Source organism: Tachypleus tridentatus, chromosome 6 (genome assembly GCF_004210375.1).
Source record: "Tachypleus tridentatus isolate NWPU-2018 chromosome 6, ASM421037v1, whole genome shotgun sequence".
Lineage (NCBI taxonomy): Eukaryota > Metazoa > Arthropoda > Merostomata > Xiphosura > Limulidae > Tachypleus > Tachypleus tridentatus.
The window spans coordinates 131,795,988-131,816,262 of record NC_134830.1 but is presented as its reverse complement, the minus strand read 5'-3'; the positions used below and the strand labels follow the sequence as shown (position 1 = coordinate 131,816,262).

Below are 20,275 nucleotides of genomic sequence, written 5' to 3'. Positions count from 1 at the left end.
CTGTTGTTTTTTGTACAAAACTGATGTCAACACTCTTATCTTAGCTTTATCCTTTGTTACTCAAAAAAATTTGAAAATGCAACAAATTTTTAATCATTTTTTTCTTAACTCCTAAGTTTAATTACTATTTAAAAATTAATTAAGAAATTAAAAGTTCTTAATTATCTATTTCATTTATATATATCTACTATTATATGACCAGCATAGAATAATTTTAAACAATTCTGGGACTTTTTAGAACCAAATTTAATCACCTTAACAGAAGGACTCCATCAAACCTAAATAACTGTTTTATTACATTTTATAATGAATGTAGTAACAGCTGTATAAAACATCCTAGTAATAACAAATACAGTGAAATGCAAGTGAAAAAATATTCTTTCTTAATGTTCCTCTTTTTTTTCCATGCATACTTGTGCACAGTAAATATGATATTCTGTGGGATTTCAGAAATTTTCTGAATATCAAGTGATGACTAAATCAAGTCATCCACACCAGTTAATGTATTTTTGTTTTTTCTCTCTCTCTCTCACATCGAGATAAAACCACTGTAAATAAAAATCTGTTGATTTTTTTTCTTTCTTGTGTGATTTGCTGATTGCAAAGATTGCAAACATTGAACAATGTTCCACTGACCAGCAGTTAGCTAGGGCTAGAATGCTAATTTTAAGAGGTAAGTTTTCAACTTGCATATTCCCAAAGGGTAGCACCTTATTTTTATTTCAATTAATTTTTCTTCTTTACTTTGGAGAGCAGTTGCCTTCCCACAATTGTCTCCAGGCACATGAAGGGTAATATAAATGTGGGATGTTGTTGGCTTAAGCACCCACATTTTGCTCTCCTAATTTCTATTATATCTATTGCTACTCTTTTTATTTCTTAGGTGAGAGTTGCAAATGGTAGTTAAAACAGACAGACAGTGTATCCCCACTATAGTGTGAGTCCTACTTCTTCAGTCATCTCCAAAACCTAGGGTACATTTTGTAATCCCACATTATAGCTTTTATCCCAAAATATTTTCAATTAGTGCAGCATTTTTTGCTTAATTTATTTTTGTTTTAGCTTGTTTTTTAAGTTAAAACAAATTAATACAATCAGTCAGAAGTTTAGATTTGCTGTTTTTAATGCGCTCCTTCCTTCTGACTTTGTTTCTTAACTGTATCAGTACTAACTTTCTCTGTCTATATATTGCTGTAGAATATTTGTAATATAGTCTACTAATTTATTTCACAAAATCATAGTAGAGGTCTTCTCCTACCATTACACTAGAACTATTTCCAGCATTTTGTTTTTATCAGTGACCATAAATTTGAACTTACTAACTTTTAATTTTAAAGCTCATTTAACCATAATTCAGTCAGTTACACAGGTAAAGTTAGCTATGTATAAGCAGCTGTAGATGCTATGAATCATCACTGGTTTCATTACATTAATTTAGGTTTATGATTTTGACTAGAAAAGTTAATGTTACGTTAAACATCATCTTGTACACAAATGATTCATTTTTTAAAACCTCAAAATCACTGAACAGAACAACAAGACATTAAAACTGAACCAATAAAACTACTTAAGGTGCTTCTTTAAAAGTATATAATGATAATTCATTTATCTTCTTCTCTGGATTAGAGTAATAAGAAGTTAAAAGTTTACAATGATCAATGATTATAAGATTTCTAATGTAGACATACTCTGATTTTATTATTTTTATATACAATGTCAAGTTTGACACTTCATCCCATCTTATGGTCAATGATCACAGTCATTATTAACCCAAAAATAAAGGATCTAAGCTTATCTAAACCTTGGAATTTTGAATTACTTAAAAACTTACACAAAAGTTATTCTCACAACCTCAAAAATTATCACAAAAACTATTTTAAATATACATTTTGAACATGTAATCCATATCATACCTTCTGCTGCTAGTCGGGCAGAATGAGAACGCTGAACAGCTTGGTCATTCGAAGCATCGCAAACTAAGAACAATTGAACCATGCAATAATAAAGATTCATGCATAGATAAAATTTATAGGGAGAAATTGAAAGGAGCTGATACAAGTTCAATCATGCTGTTTGTTTAAAAATGGCATACAAATAAGGCTTAATTGATTAAAGAAAATTACTGGAGAGTGCCAACATGCTCTGTACGTGCAATAATCAATTAGCTTTAAAAAAAAAGTGTAACAAAATTTATCTCAAAATAATTTTCCAGTGGTATTAAGTCCCATTTTTTTATAAAACAAAAAGTCAACATTATGACTGTGCTCTCTTGACTTTAAAAAGTAAACAAGTATATCTAAATAAATTACACTACTATTTTTATTGTAAATAAAAGTCCAAGGCTATCTGTTTTTCTTTGTTTGTGGTTGATACCAATTTAGCTTCTTTAAAACAAAAATATGCCTATACACCTCAAAATGATTTATTTTTCTGATATTTTTTAACCAATTAACAACACTTAACAGTTAAAATCTACAATATGCCTCATAAATGAATATCAGCTATCTGGCCATAAACCTATAGTAGTTTAGTGAGTAAACATTAATAAGGTTCATAATAATAATTATAAACAGTAAAAGAAGTTGAATGGACTAAATATTTATAATAATGATTATTCCACATGATTATAATTTTATTCATTATACTCGGTCTTTTTTGGTTTTAATCACAAAATCACGTATTACTTGGCCAAATAAGCATACACGTTTTTCTATATACTAGTTACTAGTTGTCAGAGCAGCTGAATATCACACAACATTACAATATTATTATTATTTTACTTACAAATACTATTATAGACTAATTTTAAAACAAATTCATCAAGCACTTAGTTTTTAAAACACACATATTTAATGCAGCGTATCTGAATGACTTAGTACACTGACCACGTTATTCAAAGTGAGCGAAACTTAGCTAAATGCCCCACATTAATTATTTTAAGCTGAATGTTTACTTAATCTCATGCATTACTTTTTGTAAAATGAATAAGAAAGCACATCAGTGTTTGTTTTTTCCACAACCAATACACAATTAGCTGAGTCAGTATCACACCAAACAACACAAAGCACACATCACGGCAGCAAAAAATGCTACCACTGACCGTCAGTGACGATTATCTGCGGCTCTGGTGATTTCTGCTGAGAATATTTTTGAGTCGTATCTGTACTGACTCTGTGAATGCCTAAATTACCAAAAACCAAGGATAAATATTAACAAAGGTTATAAAATAAAATGCAACTCTCTAAGAAATAAACTGTGCAAAGTGCAAATTTTAAAGAAGCCAACGTATATATCATTAAGCAACAAAATAAAAAGAATAACTAAATAATGCACCTTTGTCATCAGTGGTGCAATTTTATAATAACTGTATTTATTTTTTTTAGGCAGAAGATCATGGATAACAAATTCATCAAAACAAAGTGATATTTTTAGTATACATCACTACACACCATTAAAAAAGGTTTAATTAAAATCTGATGTATGTTATACAAACAATTCTGTTTTAGTTTTCTGTTTCAAAGAACAGAAAACCAACCTTCATCTTCAGAAACCAGGGATGTAGGAGAATGGGGTGGTGACCGTGAATCTGCAGGAGTAGTTACTGCTGGCTGTTGCTGTTCTGTTATAGCAACAGGTTCTATCAACAGATGCTTTATTTCTTCCGGTACTTCCTCTTCCACTGAGAAAACAAAAATAAAAATACAAAGCCAGATATAAAAGACAAATATCGTAATGATGATTCTTATTTCTTTTGTGCAGAAAGAATAGTTAAACCACTTAGAAACAAGCCCACATTTATCACTAGTAGGAAAACGCAATTAAAATTTAAGTACAAAGTTGAACATTAATTGAGAAGTGTTTTGGGGAAAGTATCTCACTTTTGAAATTCTGAAAAGTAAAGAACATTTTAAGATTACCACATAATAGAAGCTAGAACTAACAAGTTTAAATGTATGTACAATTATATATACTTACAATTTATCAATGATGACACTAAATTCTCAATTTTTACACAGATTTCCATTAAATAAAATGTACACTGATAAAATAATAATTTTCATCTTCAAACATTATACATAACATAAAATAGCTTAATGTAATAGTCAACATTTCATTAATGTTATAAAAAAACAACAGCTCAATACTCGTTACACTTGTTATGTGCTGAATTTTGTGCAAAGCTACTCAAGTGCAATCTGCATTAGCCATCCCTAAATTTGAAGTAACAAACTAGAGTGAAGACAGCCAGACAATATTAACAAATCTCACTAAACATATTGTGAAATTTGACTTTCATTCTTATAATACAACAATGGTACCATGGTACAGAGCTTATTTTTGCAATTTGTTATTTAGTATTTTTACTAAAGATTTATTTGTGAATATATCATGTCTGTTTTATTACTAGTCTGGGTGCAAAGTGATTTCCAATTGATTAAAATATTCTTTGTCCCAAAAATCTCAAATATCAATTGTGTAAACTGCAGCAGCAGTAGTTGTAATAAGGACATGAACCACAGAACCCTTGATCTGCAGACTGACATGCTAACCACTCAGTCCCTGACAGGTATAAGTAAATTATGCTCTAACTTAAATTATTTGATGTTCTCTTCACAAACAACCTCAAACTTACGTACAGGGAAGAAGGAAACACAACAGTTTAAAGTATTAACTGAACACGGAAGCCCTCTCAGAAATAAAAAAACAAACTTCAAGCTTACTGAAAAAGATGTTTATTTAAAAAATTAAAAGACAAAAGGAAGTATTTCAATATTTTTTTCAAAATGTATCCCTCAGTAAAAAAATTTGGAAATTTCTTGACATAAAAAAATGGCACAAATAATAAATTAAATTATATGAATATTTTAAATCAGAAACTAAAAACTATTTAGTTTAAACTTTCATACAATGTTTTTAGTATCTCCACTGTAAAAACCAAAAAAAATACACTACTGCAATCTATAAAAGATTGATCAGTTGAAACTTGACTGATTTTCTTTAACATATTTCTTTTTCTACTTTATTTTACATTATAGAAAACACAAGAAAAACTAGCAAGATTTATCAGTGATTTCTCCTTTGAGAATGGTGTCACTTTTACCTGTCTTGGTATTGTGATTTGTCTATCAACATGTTTAGTCAAGAGAATGGTGTCACTGTTACTTGTCTTGGTATTGTGAATTGTCTATCAACACGTTTAGTCAAGAGAATGGTATCACTGTTACCTGTCTTGGTATTGTGATTTGTCTATCAACACGTTTAGTCAAGAGAATGGTGTCACTGTTACCTGTCTTGGTATTGTGATTTGTCTATCAACACGTTTAGTCAAGAGAATGGTGTCACTGTTACCTGTCTTGATATTGTGATTTGTCTATCAACACGTTTAGTCAAGAGAATGGTGTCACTGTTACCTGTCTTGGTATTGTGATTTGTCTATCAACACGTTTAGTCAAGAGAATGGTGTCACTGTTACCTGTCTTGGTATTGTGATTTGTCTATCAACACGTTTAGTCAAGAGAATGGTGTCACTGTTACCTGTCTTGGTATTGTGATTTGTCTATCAACACATTTAGTCAAGAGATGTGGTTTATATATTTTCTTTATAATGTATGTTATCATTCTGATGATGTTTGTTATTTATTGTATACTGTTGTTAAATTTGTCATATTGAAACAATGCATATCAATAACTTAACATACTTTCTTTACAACATACATGTGAAATAACTACTCAGGTCATACTATTTACTCTACACTGAAGTAGAAAGATCATAATTTGCTCAATCCAATTATATTCAGCTACTGGCTCTAACTATTCACAAAGCTGAGTTTTGTGAGTAATTGTTCAGAACACATACAATGCAACATCACAGAGAATGGTAACAAAATGCTATAACAATGAAACCATTAAAAGAAACTGAAAACAAACACCATGTGTTATTGTTTTGAATTAATCACAAAGCTACACAATGGGCTATCTGTGCTCTGTCCACTATGGGTATCGAAACTTGGTTTTTAGCACTGTAAGTCCGTAGACATACCGCTGAGCCACTGGGAGGAAACACCATGTGAAAATCAAGACAAACTGTTGTACTTTCAAATAATGATAATTTCTTAGCAAATATGGGACTATAATTTTTGAAGGGGCAGAAGACCAGAAACAATCTGTAAGTGCATGTTTACAGGCAAGATGCCTCAAAGTTCCACAAATACTCCTTCTAGTTTTTTCTTTGCAATTTATGCTAAATAAATGTTACACAATGAGAAATATTGATTCAAATAGTTTTGAGTTAAAACTTGTTGAAAAACATTTACAGTTTTTGATACTGCATAAATTTGATGTACAGGATAAACCTGATATACACATTACTGCTCACTCTGGAAGTGATAAACCTGATATATACCTTACTGCTCACTGTGGAAGTGATAAACCTGATATACACATTACTGCTCAACTCTGGAAGTGATAAAAGTTAAAGGACACATTTATCTACATAACATGAAAATAAGTTTCTTTTTTTGCTAATTTAATAACTAAAAAAGAATAAACTTATGTGTTGTTTTTCTTAAGTTATTTACCCTTAAATGGCAGCCATTATCAACTGATGCTGCTATCTGCAACATTCCCACTGTTTAAGAGTGCTATTACCAATTTATGTTTTATCAAAATATTTGCTGATTGTACTGATACTGGCTTAAGTTCACTAAAAGTCAACAGAAAAAAAAAAAAAGGAAGGTCTGGAGAAGTATTTTATTTTCTGTTTTCATGTTTATTCTTTATTATTGTAAAAGTAACTAACATATATAAATAGGGATCTCTTAGGGTTAGATTAGGTATAATAATAATAATATAATAAAAGCTCAAACTTGGAATAGCTCATAGGCAATATAATTTGAAAGCATAGCATGAGCTCTACATTCCCTCGTGATTTACAGCTTATGATGACACAAATAGTAGCAGTTACTTGTTCGAGGGTAACCACGGGGTAATAAATTTTAATTATAAATATACATACACTATTAGGAGTTTAAATACAAGTAAGATAAATGAATGTTTATGTTCATTTTGCAATATGAAGTCATTCTAGAATGGATAAAAATGGTAAGTTAAATTGATTTCAATTTTTGGGGGATGAGGATGAGGTCTGTCAACTTGACTGAGCCTCATACAGAATTAGTGTAAAGAAATAACAGATAAAGTACAAAGCTTTACTGAAAACAACCATTGGAAATACATTTAGGAGGTCTTAGATATTACACAAATGACATTTGAGATTTTTGGAAAAAAAGAATATTTTAGATCATAATTAGAAATCACCTTGCACTTAGACTAGTAATGAAACAGACATGATATATTCATAAACAAATATTTAGTAAAAATACTTCATTGAAAGATCCCACTTCTTGTGTCTGAAAGATTCGTACTATTTACTGAAAGTCTACCAAATTTTGCGAAAATGTAAACACTGCTTTAAAAGTTGCAGTATAAATACTCAACGTGTGCAAATACGTGTATGAACTTGTGTATTTTATGGTTACATAACAGCTTCAATAGATGAAGATAAGTAACTAGTGTAAATAAGTGATAAAAATAAACCAGCTAGACTTAAACAGATATATGTAATGGAACTATCTGATAAGCTATTAAAACAAATCCAGTTTTACTTATTTTTTTTTTTTTTTTTTATATATATACAATTACATTCTGTTTATGTAAGAACTTGTATAAACAGACATGGAAATGAGTATGCTGTTATATTAAAATAGTGCTGTTACAGTACCTTTATTGGATACATTTATAAGATTTTAGGTACACAAAAAACAAAAACAAAAGGAAGAAAAATATTTGTTTCTTTAGAAACAGCATTAAGTTCATAACTTAAAATATTATAAATACTAAATTAAATTATTAAAGTTTTTACATACCCTTTATATATTATATAAGAATGTATACCACATATTATACAATTGAATAAGGCATTTTAAACGTGAGAAGTTAAATGATGTGGGGGATACAATATCACCCTGCTGAGCCAGAAAGGATTAATGTGTTCACTTACAATTAAGTTATACTACAAGTTATTTCCTTTTTTTGCATTCTAGTCTTTATGTGCCATTCCTTTCTGAACGTTTATCCTTTTGTCACCATCTTTCTTTCTCATGCTATCTCTGAAATCCCTAACCTAGTTTCTTACCTGCCTCTCCCCTTTGTTTTTTCTCTACAATCCTACGATACTCTTCAAGTTCTTGATCTGTGATGTTATCAAATGGATTCTTAGCATAAGCAGACTTGTAAACCATAGCATTATGTTGAAATTCTCGCTGGATAATACCCTTGGATGCAGCTCCAACTAGTATTACTTGGTCACCAGTACCACTAATCCTGGCATCCTGAGAAATAATAGAACAAAAAATGTTTCACAAATATCCAATTTATTTAAAAATTCTGCAAATCACAAAAAAGTGTTATTTATTTGAGATAGCTCTCTTTTAAGAAAGTAAAAATTCATGCTTGTTCATTTCTCTGCAAGTTTCCATAAATATTAACTATTAATTAACCCTTTGTGGAGGGGGTTCATTAATACTGCTCCATTTTTCTCTTCTTACAGTTAAAATACTTATTACTGTTATACAAAACTCTGCATAACCTTACTAAATAATATCTAGTTCTACCTTTTGAAAATAATACCATTTGATTTCATTTTTCTATCATTTTTTATGTTGTTAAATTTAAGTTTTTGTGAGATACTATATTAAAAAAATGTTAAAAATACTTCATTTCATTTGAAAATCTCAATTTTTTTTAATGCTGATTAGAATGTTTCATTTTATATGTTCAATCAGTTTCAACTTAAATAAAATTTATTAACACATTTCTCTTGGAATTTTATATTGCAAAAGCAGAAGTTAACATTAACAGCAATAAATTCTAAAAACACAGTAGAAATTAACAAAAATTTATTGGAGACTTAGGATGTAACTTTTAAAAATGCTGATAGGTCATACTATGTAACAATAGTTCTTCTATGAATACTCTTAGTCAAAATCAACTTATATTTAATAAATATACTTTTTAAAATAAATTATAGGTTGTTTGAATATGATGAACTTAGCATTATTATTTAACAAACAATGACTTGCTTCATCAGAATATTTTACTGCCACACACCATGCTCTATACATCTGATAAGGTTTATCTAATGTCTTGTCATAGAATAAATATTTATTTAAAAGATATGGAAATTAATTTAAATCAAAAACATATTTAAGAACACACCTAAAATATTCCCGATACGTGGTTTGCTCCAAAGTCTTTTAAACACCCTAATAAATGTTACTTTTTTTTGTGCACGAGTTATGTCTTGTTAATTTCTCAAAAAAAACTATAAAATAATTTATAAAACATTTTCATCACTCTACACTGAAATAACTAGATAATCTATTGCTTTATCTAATGGTATTTAAACTTTAAAAGTTATAATTTACACATCAAAAGCCAGGTAGGCACTACTGATAGGCCTAGAACATAATGACAAAATTCAGGTAAAGTGCAGATTTTTATTTCTCTACACATTTCTCTTAACTTTTCAAATTAAAATTTGAAAAAAACCTGAAGTGAAATTGTAACAAAATACAGCTGTTAAGAAATCTGCAAACAATGTTTAGTACCAATGGCCTGAAATGTGATTTTAAAAAAATCAGAAATTGCAGTTTACAGAATTTATCAAATTTTAGGAATATCAGTATTCAAATATTGCCTATAACTAGTCTTAAAGTTTCATGAATAGTTATTCCATCAGCAGATGTGAAGCCATAAAAGTGCAGGAACCAAGAAACTACTAATAAAATTTAATTAAAAAGGAATAAAAAACATGCAAAAAACAAAACATTGATAATTATATTCTTGAAGGATGATAAATTTTTTTCCAATTTTTAATGGAAAGTTCTTTGTAAATGACACTAAATAAATGGCCTGCTGACAAAATACCAATTGAGTAAAAGTGGTTGATGTGAAGTTTGTAGTGTTATTTCTATTTACATTTTGAAACTTGACATCTGAAAGGGTTAAAGTTTACATGTCTGGCTGATATGGTTAAAAGTATCTTATTTATCACAGAAGAGTTGAAGGTGTAACCACATCTTTAAATAATGAGCTATACTCAGTTGAACTGTGTGCATTACATGAACTAACATGTAGTTAACTTTGCCCATATTTGTATTTAAAGAAACTAATTTCACACTGGCTGATTTTGTTCAAAATCTTCCTATAACAAAACATCAACAAAAAATGTACTGTTCCAATAATTGAATAATCCATCATTTCTTTTTCTAGAAAGATCATCCGTTTTATTTGAAATGAAAAATTGATTATTTCTTACTTCATATTTTCATTAGTGTATGAGAAAATCTTCACTGGTTTTATGGTAGACTCATTTTGTTTACAAAGTAGTTTTAAGTGATACTTTAATTTTTATTTTATTATAAAATATTTGGCATTGCATTTAAAGTTACACTTAAGTGAGTAATAATTAATATCAAATATTCTTTTTGTGAAAAAAGCCAGTAAGTTAAAAGGGAGATTGGAACTAAAACTTTAACCTGAACCTCCTTGCTAACATGATCAGTACTATACCACTGGACTGTCCAAGGTTACAAGTTATCCCTTCAATTTTCACTAATATAGCCTTTCACCATGTCTACGATAACCCTACTATGTTACAATAGAAAGAAACAATAAATCATAGATGTCTATCACACACACTCATGGTCATTTACTTTAAACTCTTAAAAAACAGTGAAACAGTTGTATGAGCTCTAGTCAACTTGACCGACCATGTGACCACTTTGTACTCATTTAAAGTCTTTATAAATTTAATACTTTTAACTTTAAATATAGTGTGGATATCTTCACAACATTTGGTAGTTTTTCATTTAACATTATAAGTATTTCACACACAAAATCATATTTGTTAATGAAGTATTTTTAATAAACTAAAATAAAGTTTTATCCTTCCTTGAATATATTGAGTATTTGTTTTGAATAGTTTGTGTGCAGATTAATTTTCTTCTTAAAATTAAAAATACTTTTCCTCATCTCAAAAATCCCAAATTTCTTTGTCTAATCCCTAAAACCTCCTAAAAACATTCTGAATGTTATTTTTCAGTAAAACTTTACATTTTATCTGTTATTTTCTCTACCCTATTTCTATATGGGATAAGTCAATTTGACTGACCTCATATCTACAAAAAAAATATAAATTACCATTTTTTCTTTCAAGAATGACTTCAAATTGTAACATGATACTACAGTAATTTATACTAAGTAGTTTTAAGCTTGTAACAGTATAAATGTATTTGTAATTAAAGTTTGTTTTATTGCACTTTGAACCTTGTCTGATTACTCACAACATTACAAGATATAACTTACTTGTGGAATGTGCAACTCACACTGTGCTACACAATTATGTTACTTAGGAACTGCTCATGTGCATGCCTTGTAAAACATTATTGTATGATTATTAATATTTACTTTACTTAATCTAATCTTAACTAATCTAAAAAGGCCCCTATTTTTAAGTGTTGGTTACTTTTATAATAATAAATAAAGACTAAAGATGAAAAACAAAAAATAAAGTACTCACTCAATCTTGTTTTTTCTTTGTAAATTACTCTAAATAAATGGCCTACTGACAAAATACTAATTGAGTAAAAGATGGTTGATGTCAAGTTAGTAGTATTATTTCCATTCAAGTTTTGAAACTTGACATCTGAAAGGGTTAACTGATTGTCAATAGCAATTAACCCTACTTTTTTCTTTATACTAATGGCAGTAATGCACTAAAATGTTTGTTTTGAATTTCCCACAAAGCTACTCAAGGGCTATCTATGCTAGCCATCCCTAATTTAGCAGTGTAAAACTAGAGGGAAGGCAGCTAGTCATCACCACCCACTGCAAACTCTTTACTCTTTTACTAACAAATAGTGGGATTAACAGTAACATTATAATACCTCACAGCTGAAAGGGCAAGTGTGTTTGGTGCAATGGCAAATGCACTAAATTTTTATTTTATTACATAAAGCACCAAAGAATACAGACTGATAAAATACAAAAATTTGACATTTTCCCCTAACTCTTAACATTTCTCTTGGCTTTCTAACTATGCAACAAGAGCCATTACAAATTCATCTAACCTAGTCATTCACTTTTTTCACAGGAATATACTTGTACTATGGAGTGCAACTGATGGTTATCTGTTCAGAACAATATGTCACTTGACAGATGAAAACCTTGACTTTTTATTCATTATAGGTAATATATAATTGTTAGAAATCCTGAAAAAGAGGATGTAACATTTGTGCATAGCAGGAGATGTCCGATTTTCTATTCTATAGAGCCGTTAACTACATAAAACCGAAGGTATAAAAATAATGGTTTGTCTGAGCAATGGCAATTTTATAGTGATTAATTTATGTTTAATTTCGTACTTTCTCGAGGAGAGGTAGAAAGAATAGAGAAGATGCTTGGAGAAAATGTGTCACATGCGTTACATTAGGAGAAATTCAGGATTTTTTTAAAATATTGCCTTGTACAGTTAAGAATTTAAAACTTGTATACTATTAAAATATGAATTATTAGCTAAGGTTTTATGCTATACTAATTGGCATAACATAAGTAAAAAGTACTTTAATAACATTTTGTATATAATACACTAAAACTTTGTGTCATGCAGTAAAAGAAACCTTCAGTGAGAGGGTAAATGCATATGGGATTCTGTATTTTGTGCTTCCAGACGTTTTTGCTGTACATATTGACAATAATATGTGCAATTTTGTACAAATAACTCATTGTTCTATTCCCAGGCCAGTTGAAAAACTCAGACTGTAACAAAGAGAATTAAACTACTCATTAGGACCTGTTTTTATTTATTAAGTGTTCCTGTTAGATAACTGCTGTATCATCACTAAATTAAAGGCAAAAAATATAAATCAGTGAAGATGGCTTATGAATCCATGAATTTCTACTGACACAGCCTTAACTTCCTCGTTATTTTGAGTGCTTAACTTAACAACACCAGTCATTTAACATTTTAAATGCAATTGAATTAATAAATAGTCGTTAAATAATATCAAATGATATTACACTCAAACTCCAATCCTCATTATTCCTTAAAACATTAAATAGCATTTATTCAATATTATACAACTCAATGGCTGATAGTAAAATCTAAATAAATGTACAGAGTATAATAAAACTGATATCTAAGTCAAAATATAACTTTTCTGATTAGAACAGTAATGCTCTAGATATCTGTAACCAATACCTGCACGTTTTTAGCCTCCTCCCAGGTGACCCCTTCAAGAATGTGAGACTGTGGTCCAGCTGTTATTGTAGATTTCATTCTATTAGCCTTGATCTGGTAAAGTAAAAGCAACATTACAAACATCATCAAATTTTAATAATGGTCTACAAAAAAATGATTAGTCATGTGATCTGGAATTTAATTTTTGATTATTTGGTTAATGCAATACATATACAATGTACATTAATTTCACACAATTTCGTCTTAGTTGTCACTTAAAAATGGTTTGCAGTTTGAGTGCTGTTCATGAACCATGACTTGATCTCAAAGACAGATGTTTTACTCGCATAGAAATCCATTACAAAAACAGAAACCAATGACTTACTACAGGTTATTACTTAATGATATAATGTGTTTTACAATGATATAGTTTTCTACAACCCTGGAAAGGTTAGATAACCACTATTTTTTGGTTCTGGCTTGCTCCAATCAAGGTTGTTTTCTCCAAAATCAATTACATTTATCCAGCCACAACTGGGATTCATATTAATGTTGTAATTATTAGAAACATACTTCATAAGACTTGACTGCATGTTAGATATCCACTGATATATATACTTCATAAGACTTGACTGCATGTTAGATATCCACTGATATATATACTTCATAAGACTTGACTGCATGTTAGATATCCACTGATATATATACTTCTCACAACAAGACACCAAACACTTCCCCTACAATGTGCCAAATGTATACTTCTCACAACAAGACACCAAACACTTCCCCTACAATGTGCCAAATGTATACTTCTCACAACAAGACACCAAACACTTCCCCTACAATGTGCCAAATGTATACTTCTCACAACAAGACACCAAACACTTCCCCTACAATGTGCCAAATGTATACTTCTCACAACAAGACACCAAACACTTCCCTACAATGTGCAAATGTATACTTCTCACAGGACACCAAACACTTCCCCTACAGTGTGCAAATGTATACTTCTCACAACAGGACACCAAACACTTCCCTACTGATGTGCTAAATGTATGCTTCTCACAACAGGACACCAAACACTTCCCCTACAGTGTGTAGATGTGTACTTCTCACAACAAGGACATAGGCACTTCCCCTGATGTGCCAGATGTATGCTTCTCACAACAGGACACCAAACACTTCCCTACAGTGTGCCAGATGTATGCTTCTCACAACAGGACACCAAACACTTCCCCTACAATGTGCCAAATGTATGCTTCTCACAACAAGACACCAAACACTTCCCTACAATGTGCCAAATGTATGCTTCTCACAACAAGACACCAAACACTTCCCCTACAATGTGCCAAATGTATACTTCTCACAACAAGACACCAAACACTTCCCCTACAATGTGCCAAATGTATACTTCTCACAAGACACCAAACACTTCCCCTACAATGTGCCAAATGCACATCTAATGAAAAAACAATTTTACAAATGAATTGCACTTAAGTTACAGCCAGATAACAGGTGTATACTTAAGTGACATTGTGTTTTCAAAGCCAGAACTGTAATAACTCTGTGGGAATCTCAACTTATTGTACCACACATGCCTTTACGTAGTTGATAGGGTCATACTAGTGTCACGTAAAAAGTCAAATGGCATAAGTGGTGGTTCACTGCTTTGTACTTGAAAGATTTTTTACTTCAGCTAGTAACAGTAAAATAAACACAGATGTGAGAAGGTTAGATGAAACTCTCAGAATACTAGTACTTCATGGTCAATATATTCAAAAGGATAGAACAGCATTATTCATTTTATTTCACACTTATTTTTTGGTGTTACAAGTGTGGTCTGTTAGGGTATAGGAAATAACAAAATATTGTTTTAGAGACCACACAAATGAAACTTGATAATTTTCACACGTAACCCTCTTTGGTCACCCTTTTAACTGACAAAAATGCAAATGCCTGACATTTTAAATGAAAAACTCAAAATATTAAAGAATAAAATTATATTAAAAATTCTAGAAACAAATATTTATTCGAGATTGTAGAGTCATTAGATAAACAAACATATTTTTGCTGTGGGCATGGCTCAGGATGGGTGGATCCAAGTAATAATCTCTCTATGACATGTCCCTTGTTCTATTATGTCCTCCTATAAAGTTGGTTTGAGATTGGTCCAAAGACCATGGAGTAGTTTGTGGACAAACAAGCAAACTTTCTACTTTCATAACAGTTTGTTAATTTGTTGTTTAGCATTTACTGGTGCAAATCAACTGAACTGTCTGCACCAAACAGATAAAAAAGTAAAGTCATTAAAATATGTAAAAAGTAATCATGCCAAAATAAAACATAGTCCAATTTTCAAATTAAAATCTTAAATAGCAGTAAAAAGGCAAATGGCTCTCAAAAAATTAAAAACATTTGTAAGGTGGACAGTGTCACCACCGTCAACGTGGATAAAACATGTCTAAAATGGCACAATTGTTCAGAGTCGTTATCACACAGACCACACATTGATGCATCAGTACCAGATAAAAGAAAGTGATCAGTTAAAAAACTATGACCAATGCATAGCCTAGCCAGAACAACTTCCTCCTTCCAATCCTTACAGAGACAAGTTGGCCAAAGTCCAATAGAAGGTTTGATCTGGAAAAGCTTGTTATCAAATTGCTCACTCCAAGTCAACTGCCAACTGGCACAATGCCAAGCCTTGAATACAGGACCATTGTCCATGTATGGGACAGGCACGACAATGATTGTATCAGAGAAGACAGACTTAGCTGTAATGCCAGCAAGCTCATTCCTGCAAATTCTGACATGGCCTGGTATCCAGAAAAATTGGATAGACGTAGATGATATAGAGAGAAATGAAAAGTCCCTGAAGCTGAATAGGGTCCAACATCTTCAAGGCTGAGGTCCTGGCAAAGCCATAGACCAGAGACTCATAGTCCAGTTTTGACTGAATAAGGGCATGATAGATATTTTGCACAGAATATCAATCTGCTCCCTGAGAGGTGGAAGACAGGACATGAAGGATGTTCATTGCCCTTATACACTTGACACATAACTGCCTGAAGTTGGAATAGAGGTCAGGTTATGGTCAAAGATAAACCCCAAGAACTTTGCCTAAGGGAACACAACTTCTCATCAAAATGGGACAGAAATATACTGTCCACTAACCCTTCAAATCTTTTCCCATATGACTTTGGAACTGGTGGTAGATGAGATGCTAGAGGTGTATATGATCCAAAGTTCCTTCTGGCTTTGATGTCTGACTTGCAGAGTATGTGCACTGACCTGCTGAAATGCAATGTGGTTTAAAAGTGTGGGATACTTATGAAAGGTATCACAAGCTCATTCTTCAGCTTTTCTTGTCATGTGGCAGGCAGGATTCCACCAAGAACAAGGATACTGTGGGATATGTATCGAGGTTTTAGGAATACACTGAGCAGCTGCCTGGATAATACAGTCAGTCACTGTTGCCATGCAGTCATCTATTGATAGGTCACAGACAATAGTTGGATAAAGTTCTGAGAGACCAGTGAAAGAGGGCCAGTTGTTCTGGTCCAACTGCCATCAAGCACAGGTCATGTGGCATCAACCATCACCAGTCTTTCTCAAAATGAAATCAATTTCAAAAGGAGTTTGTTATGTTGTGGTGAAGATGTTTCCACTAAAATGTCTCCAGAGTGCAACTTCTTTACTGACTTCGGGGAGCCAGCAAGCCCCACTAATCCCTTTTGAATAAAAAGGAAGGCATCTGCCCTAAGGATTTCTCAGATGAGGAATGGACAATTTGAAATTAAGGTACAGAATCTGACTGTAATGTTAACTGTAAAACAGCTTGTTCATGCATAGTAGTTTTCTGAAAATCTTTTTTTTTTTTTTTTCATAACTGGGGGTATCCATAATAAAGACACTACATTTCAAAGCCCACTGATCCTATCCACCATGGAGTCCTACAAGGGGACACACTACAATGTGTCCAACAATGTAGCAATGCCAGGGTTTCATGAGCACTATATCTAAACACCTGTATCAGACACAATATTCACAACACCAGATGATCCTAGCCCAAGTGAACCAGCTGATTGACCCTGGGGGAGGACACCCCAGGCACCATGCATGGCAAACACGTAGATGGATATTTAGATCCCAGAGGAGGTAAACCGAAGTCCTCTCACCATGTACAGGAATTCACCTCAAGAAGTCATAACTAGAGATTTAAACAAAGGACATATAACACAAGAGAAGAATTATATTTAAATTCTACTGTAACTTTTCTGACTTCAACACAAGAAGCACCAAAGATAAAAAAAATTTCATTATCTCACCTCTTTTTGCTTTCGTTTGAACTCCTTTGGATCACCAGTGTTCTTAGGAAGAAACTGGTGAGTGTTATCAATTTTTAATGATGTGCTGTGAGTTGGAGAGTTTTCCTGCACCCACTGAAAAAATTTACAGCTCATGAATCAAAGTCTGTTTTTACACAAGTCAAAATTTTCCAAATCTGATTTAAACTCTCAAAACAGCAAAACATCTACTTCTAAGCCATACACATTTGAAATAAAAACTTTGTCTTCAAAATTATATGAGAATAGTGACAAATAGTTTAACCTAAGGCCCATCAGATATATAATATGCATAGATAAAACAATATATGACTGCTATGCTACATTACAGACAATTAATCAGGGCAATTGATAGATAAATGCCATTTTTTTCTGAAGGACGGATACACAGCATATCCTGTATGAAGACATGGTCATCTCAGTCTTTGAACTTTATATGGGCTTGAAGATATTCTACTTCTAAATTTAGAATGAATAAGTCTTAGTTTCAGTAGTTTGTTTGTTTGTTGAATTTTGCACAAAACTACATGATGGCTATCCACGACAACCCAAAATAATTTTAAAGTGATAGGCTATAGGGAAGGTAGGTAGCTATTAAACACACCACCGCCCACTACCAACACTTGTGCTACTATTGTCAGACCTAAGTTGGATGTATATGTTATGCTTATAATGCAGAAAAGGATGCAATGTGGTGAATGCAATTTTGTTTTATGTTGGCAAATAAAACATACTAATTGATAGCCTGAGTTAACTCCCAGGCATTAACTATTTGTTCCATTACACTTTTCAGATAACCAAAATAGGGAAGAGAGATGGCAGAAAATGTTTCAAAATACACCAGAAGTAGCATTTATATGCCACTGACAAAATTTTGCATATCTGTTTAACTACTGTCATACATTATGTTATAATTTCTTTTAACTACAATTATGCTTAAAATTTAAATTGCTATAGAACTCCAGCAGAATCCTGTCATATGATGGTTAGTGCTAATTAATTCTTATTCTGAAAACTAAATTTTAATAAATGTTTCATGATTATTTTAAAGATTAATTATGCTACAGTAATAATATATGTATGGAGAATTATTATTATTTCTCTGGTGTCTCATGGAAACATTTTTTTACGTATATTTGATCTTAATTATAATTTTGACTTGTATATTTATAAATATATGTATTTATATTGGCACTTAATGTATAATGTTAAAATAATAAATATACAATGGTAAAATTAATACACAATTAAAATTATTTGAAAAAATAATGACTAGATGTTTCCACAACACTTGGGTTAAATATTGTAGATAGAGCAGTTAATAAGTTCACCAATGTGACAATAAAAGATCACAGTATCACATTGAAACCAAATTATGAATGAAATTAAAAAGGAATGTTCGGTGTTGCCATATTCTGGTCTAACTACTGGTTTATTTAAAAATACAAGAAATGTTTTGCTTTATATTAAAACCGATAAATATGATAAAAATAAATTCTATGCAATAGTAAAGATGTACAATTAATAGATAAATATGGAATTTACAAAACTAAATATGAATGTGGAAGTATTTATAAAGCTGTACAAAAAATGAAAAAACAGAAAATCTTGTCACAGAAAAACATGGAAGTAAAACTCAACAATTTATGGGAAAAATAATTGTTTTAGCTCAACCTAAAAGGTATTACATCAACTAATACTCAAGAATCGCTGGAAATAATGAAAGTTAACAAGAATCATAAAGTATTAAATACAGGTGAAAGTACAGCAAATATCTGTCTAAGAATGTGGAAAGACATGTTTTGATATTTATGCACAAATGCAAAGTTACAGATAGGTCACATGATATTTAAATAAAATATAAAAAGTGAAATTCATCACTTGTAACTTCATTCCTGAAGATGACATGCGACACGTGGAAACGGGTAGATTCATTATTTTTAAATTATTGTAACTATGTATTGATTTTAACATTGCATATTTATTATTTTGATTTATGTACATTATATTCAAACCTTCTTCCTGATAAAACTTTATACATTTAAACATGAGAAAAAAGTGGTTCTTAAAGAAATATTCCTACATCAAACATATGACACTGGAATTTATTAATTGTGATGGCAAAAGAAATTAATTTTATGGTGAAAAGCAAATTCAGAGATACCTTTTCATTTAAAAATTCTTATAAATGTTTTAAATAAAGTTTGAAAAATCTGTTTCCTAAAATGAAAGAGAAAAAAGTATAATGTATTGTAGCTCTATCTATATTGCATTGTAAAGATGCTTAAGTTGTTTTTATCACACAAACAATGATAAAAACCCTATAACCCCAAATGCCTTTAAAAGGTCCATGTAAGTTCAAGGCTGAATATAAAATGATAAAAACTTTATAACTCGAGGTCCAGCTTTTGAAAGTGCTTTGGTTATGGGGTTTCAACATTTTATATTAAGCCTTCTTGAGCCTACTTTTTTTTCCAACATCATGAATTTAACACAGTCACTCACTTTACGATGTAATGATGCTGTCCCTGATTTAATCTATAATTGTACTTTCACAACTTTCAATGATCTTATAGTAAATATCAAAGTATATAAATATAATACAAGAAAAATTATCATAAAATCATGT

General features: G+C 30.9%; 1 protein-coding gene across 20 annotated transcripts in view; it reads right to left on the bottom strand.

The window, feature by feature from the left end:
- Positions 1 to 20,275, bottom strand: part of LOC143253676 (protein hu-li tai shao-like) — a 114,278-nt gene that overhangs the window by 9,390 nt on the left and 84,613 nt on the right. For 8 of the 20 annotated variants that reach the window (XM_076507904.1, XM_076507908.1, XM_076507911.1 and 5 more), the window contains 5 exons: positions 17,629 to 17,742; positions 13,322 to 13,414; positions 8,195 to 8,390; positions 3,536 to 3,679; positions 3,101 to 3,181 (listed from right to left, as the gene is read on the bottom strand). In XM_076507904.1, the coding sequence (XP_076364019.1) occupies positions 3,101 to 3,181; positions 3,536 to 3,679; positions 8,195 to 8,390; positions 13,322 to 13,414; positions 17,629 to 17,742 (628 nt within the window). Of the gene's footprint in view, positions 1 to 1,913; positions 1,977 to 3,100; positions 3,182 to 3,535; positions 3,680 to 8,194; positions 8,391 to 13,321; positions 13,415 to 17,628; positions 17,743 to 20,275 lie in introns of all 20 variants that reach the window. The other 12 variants (XM_076507896.1, XM_076507902.1, XM_076507897.1 and 9 more) reach the window with 3 other exon arrangements.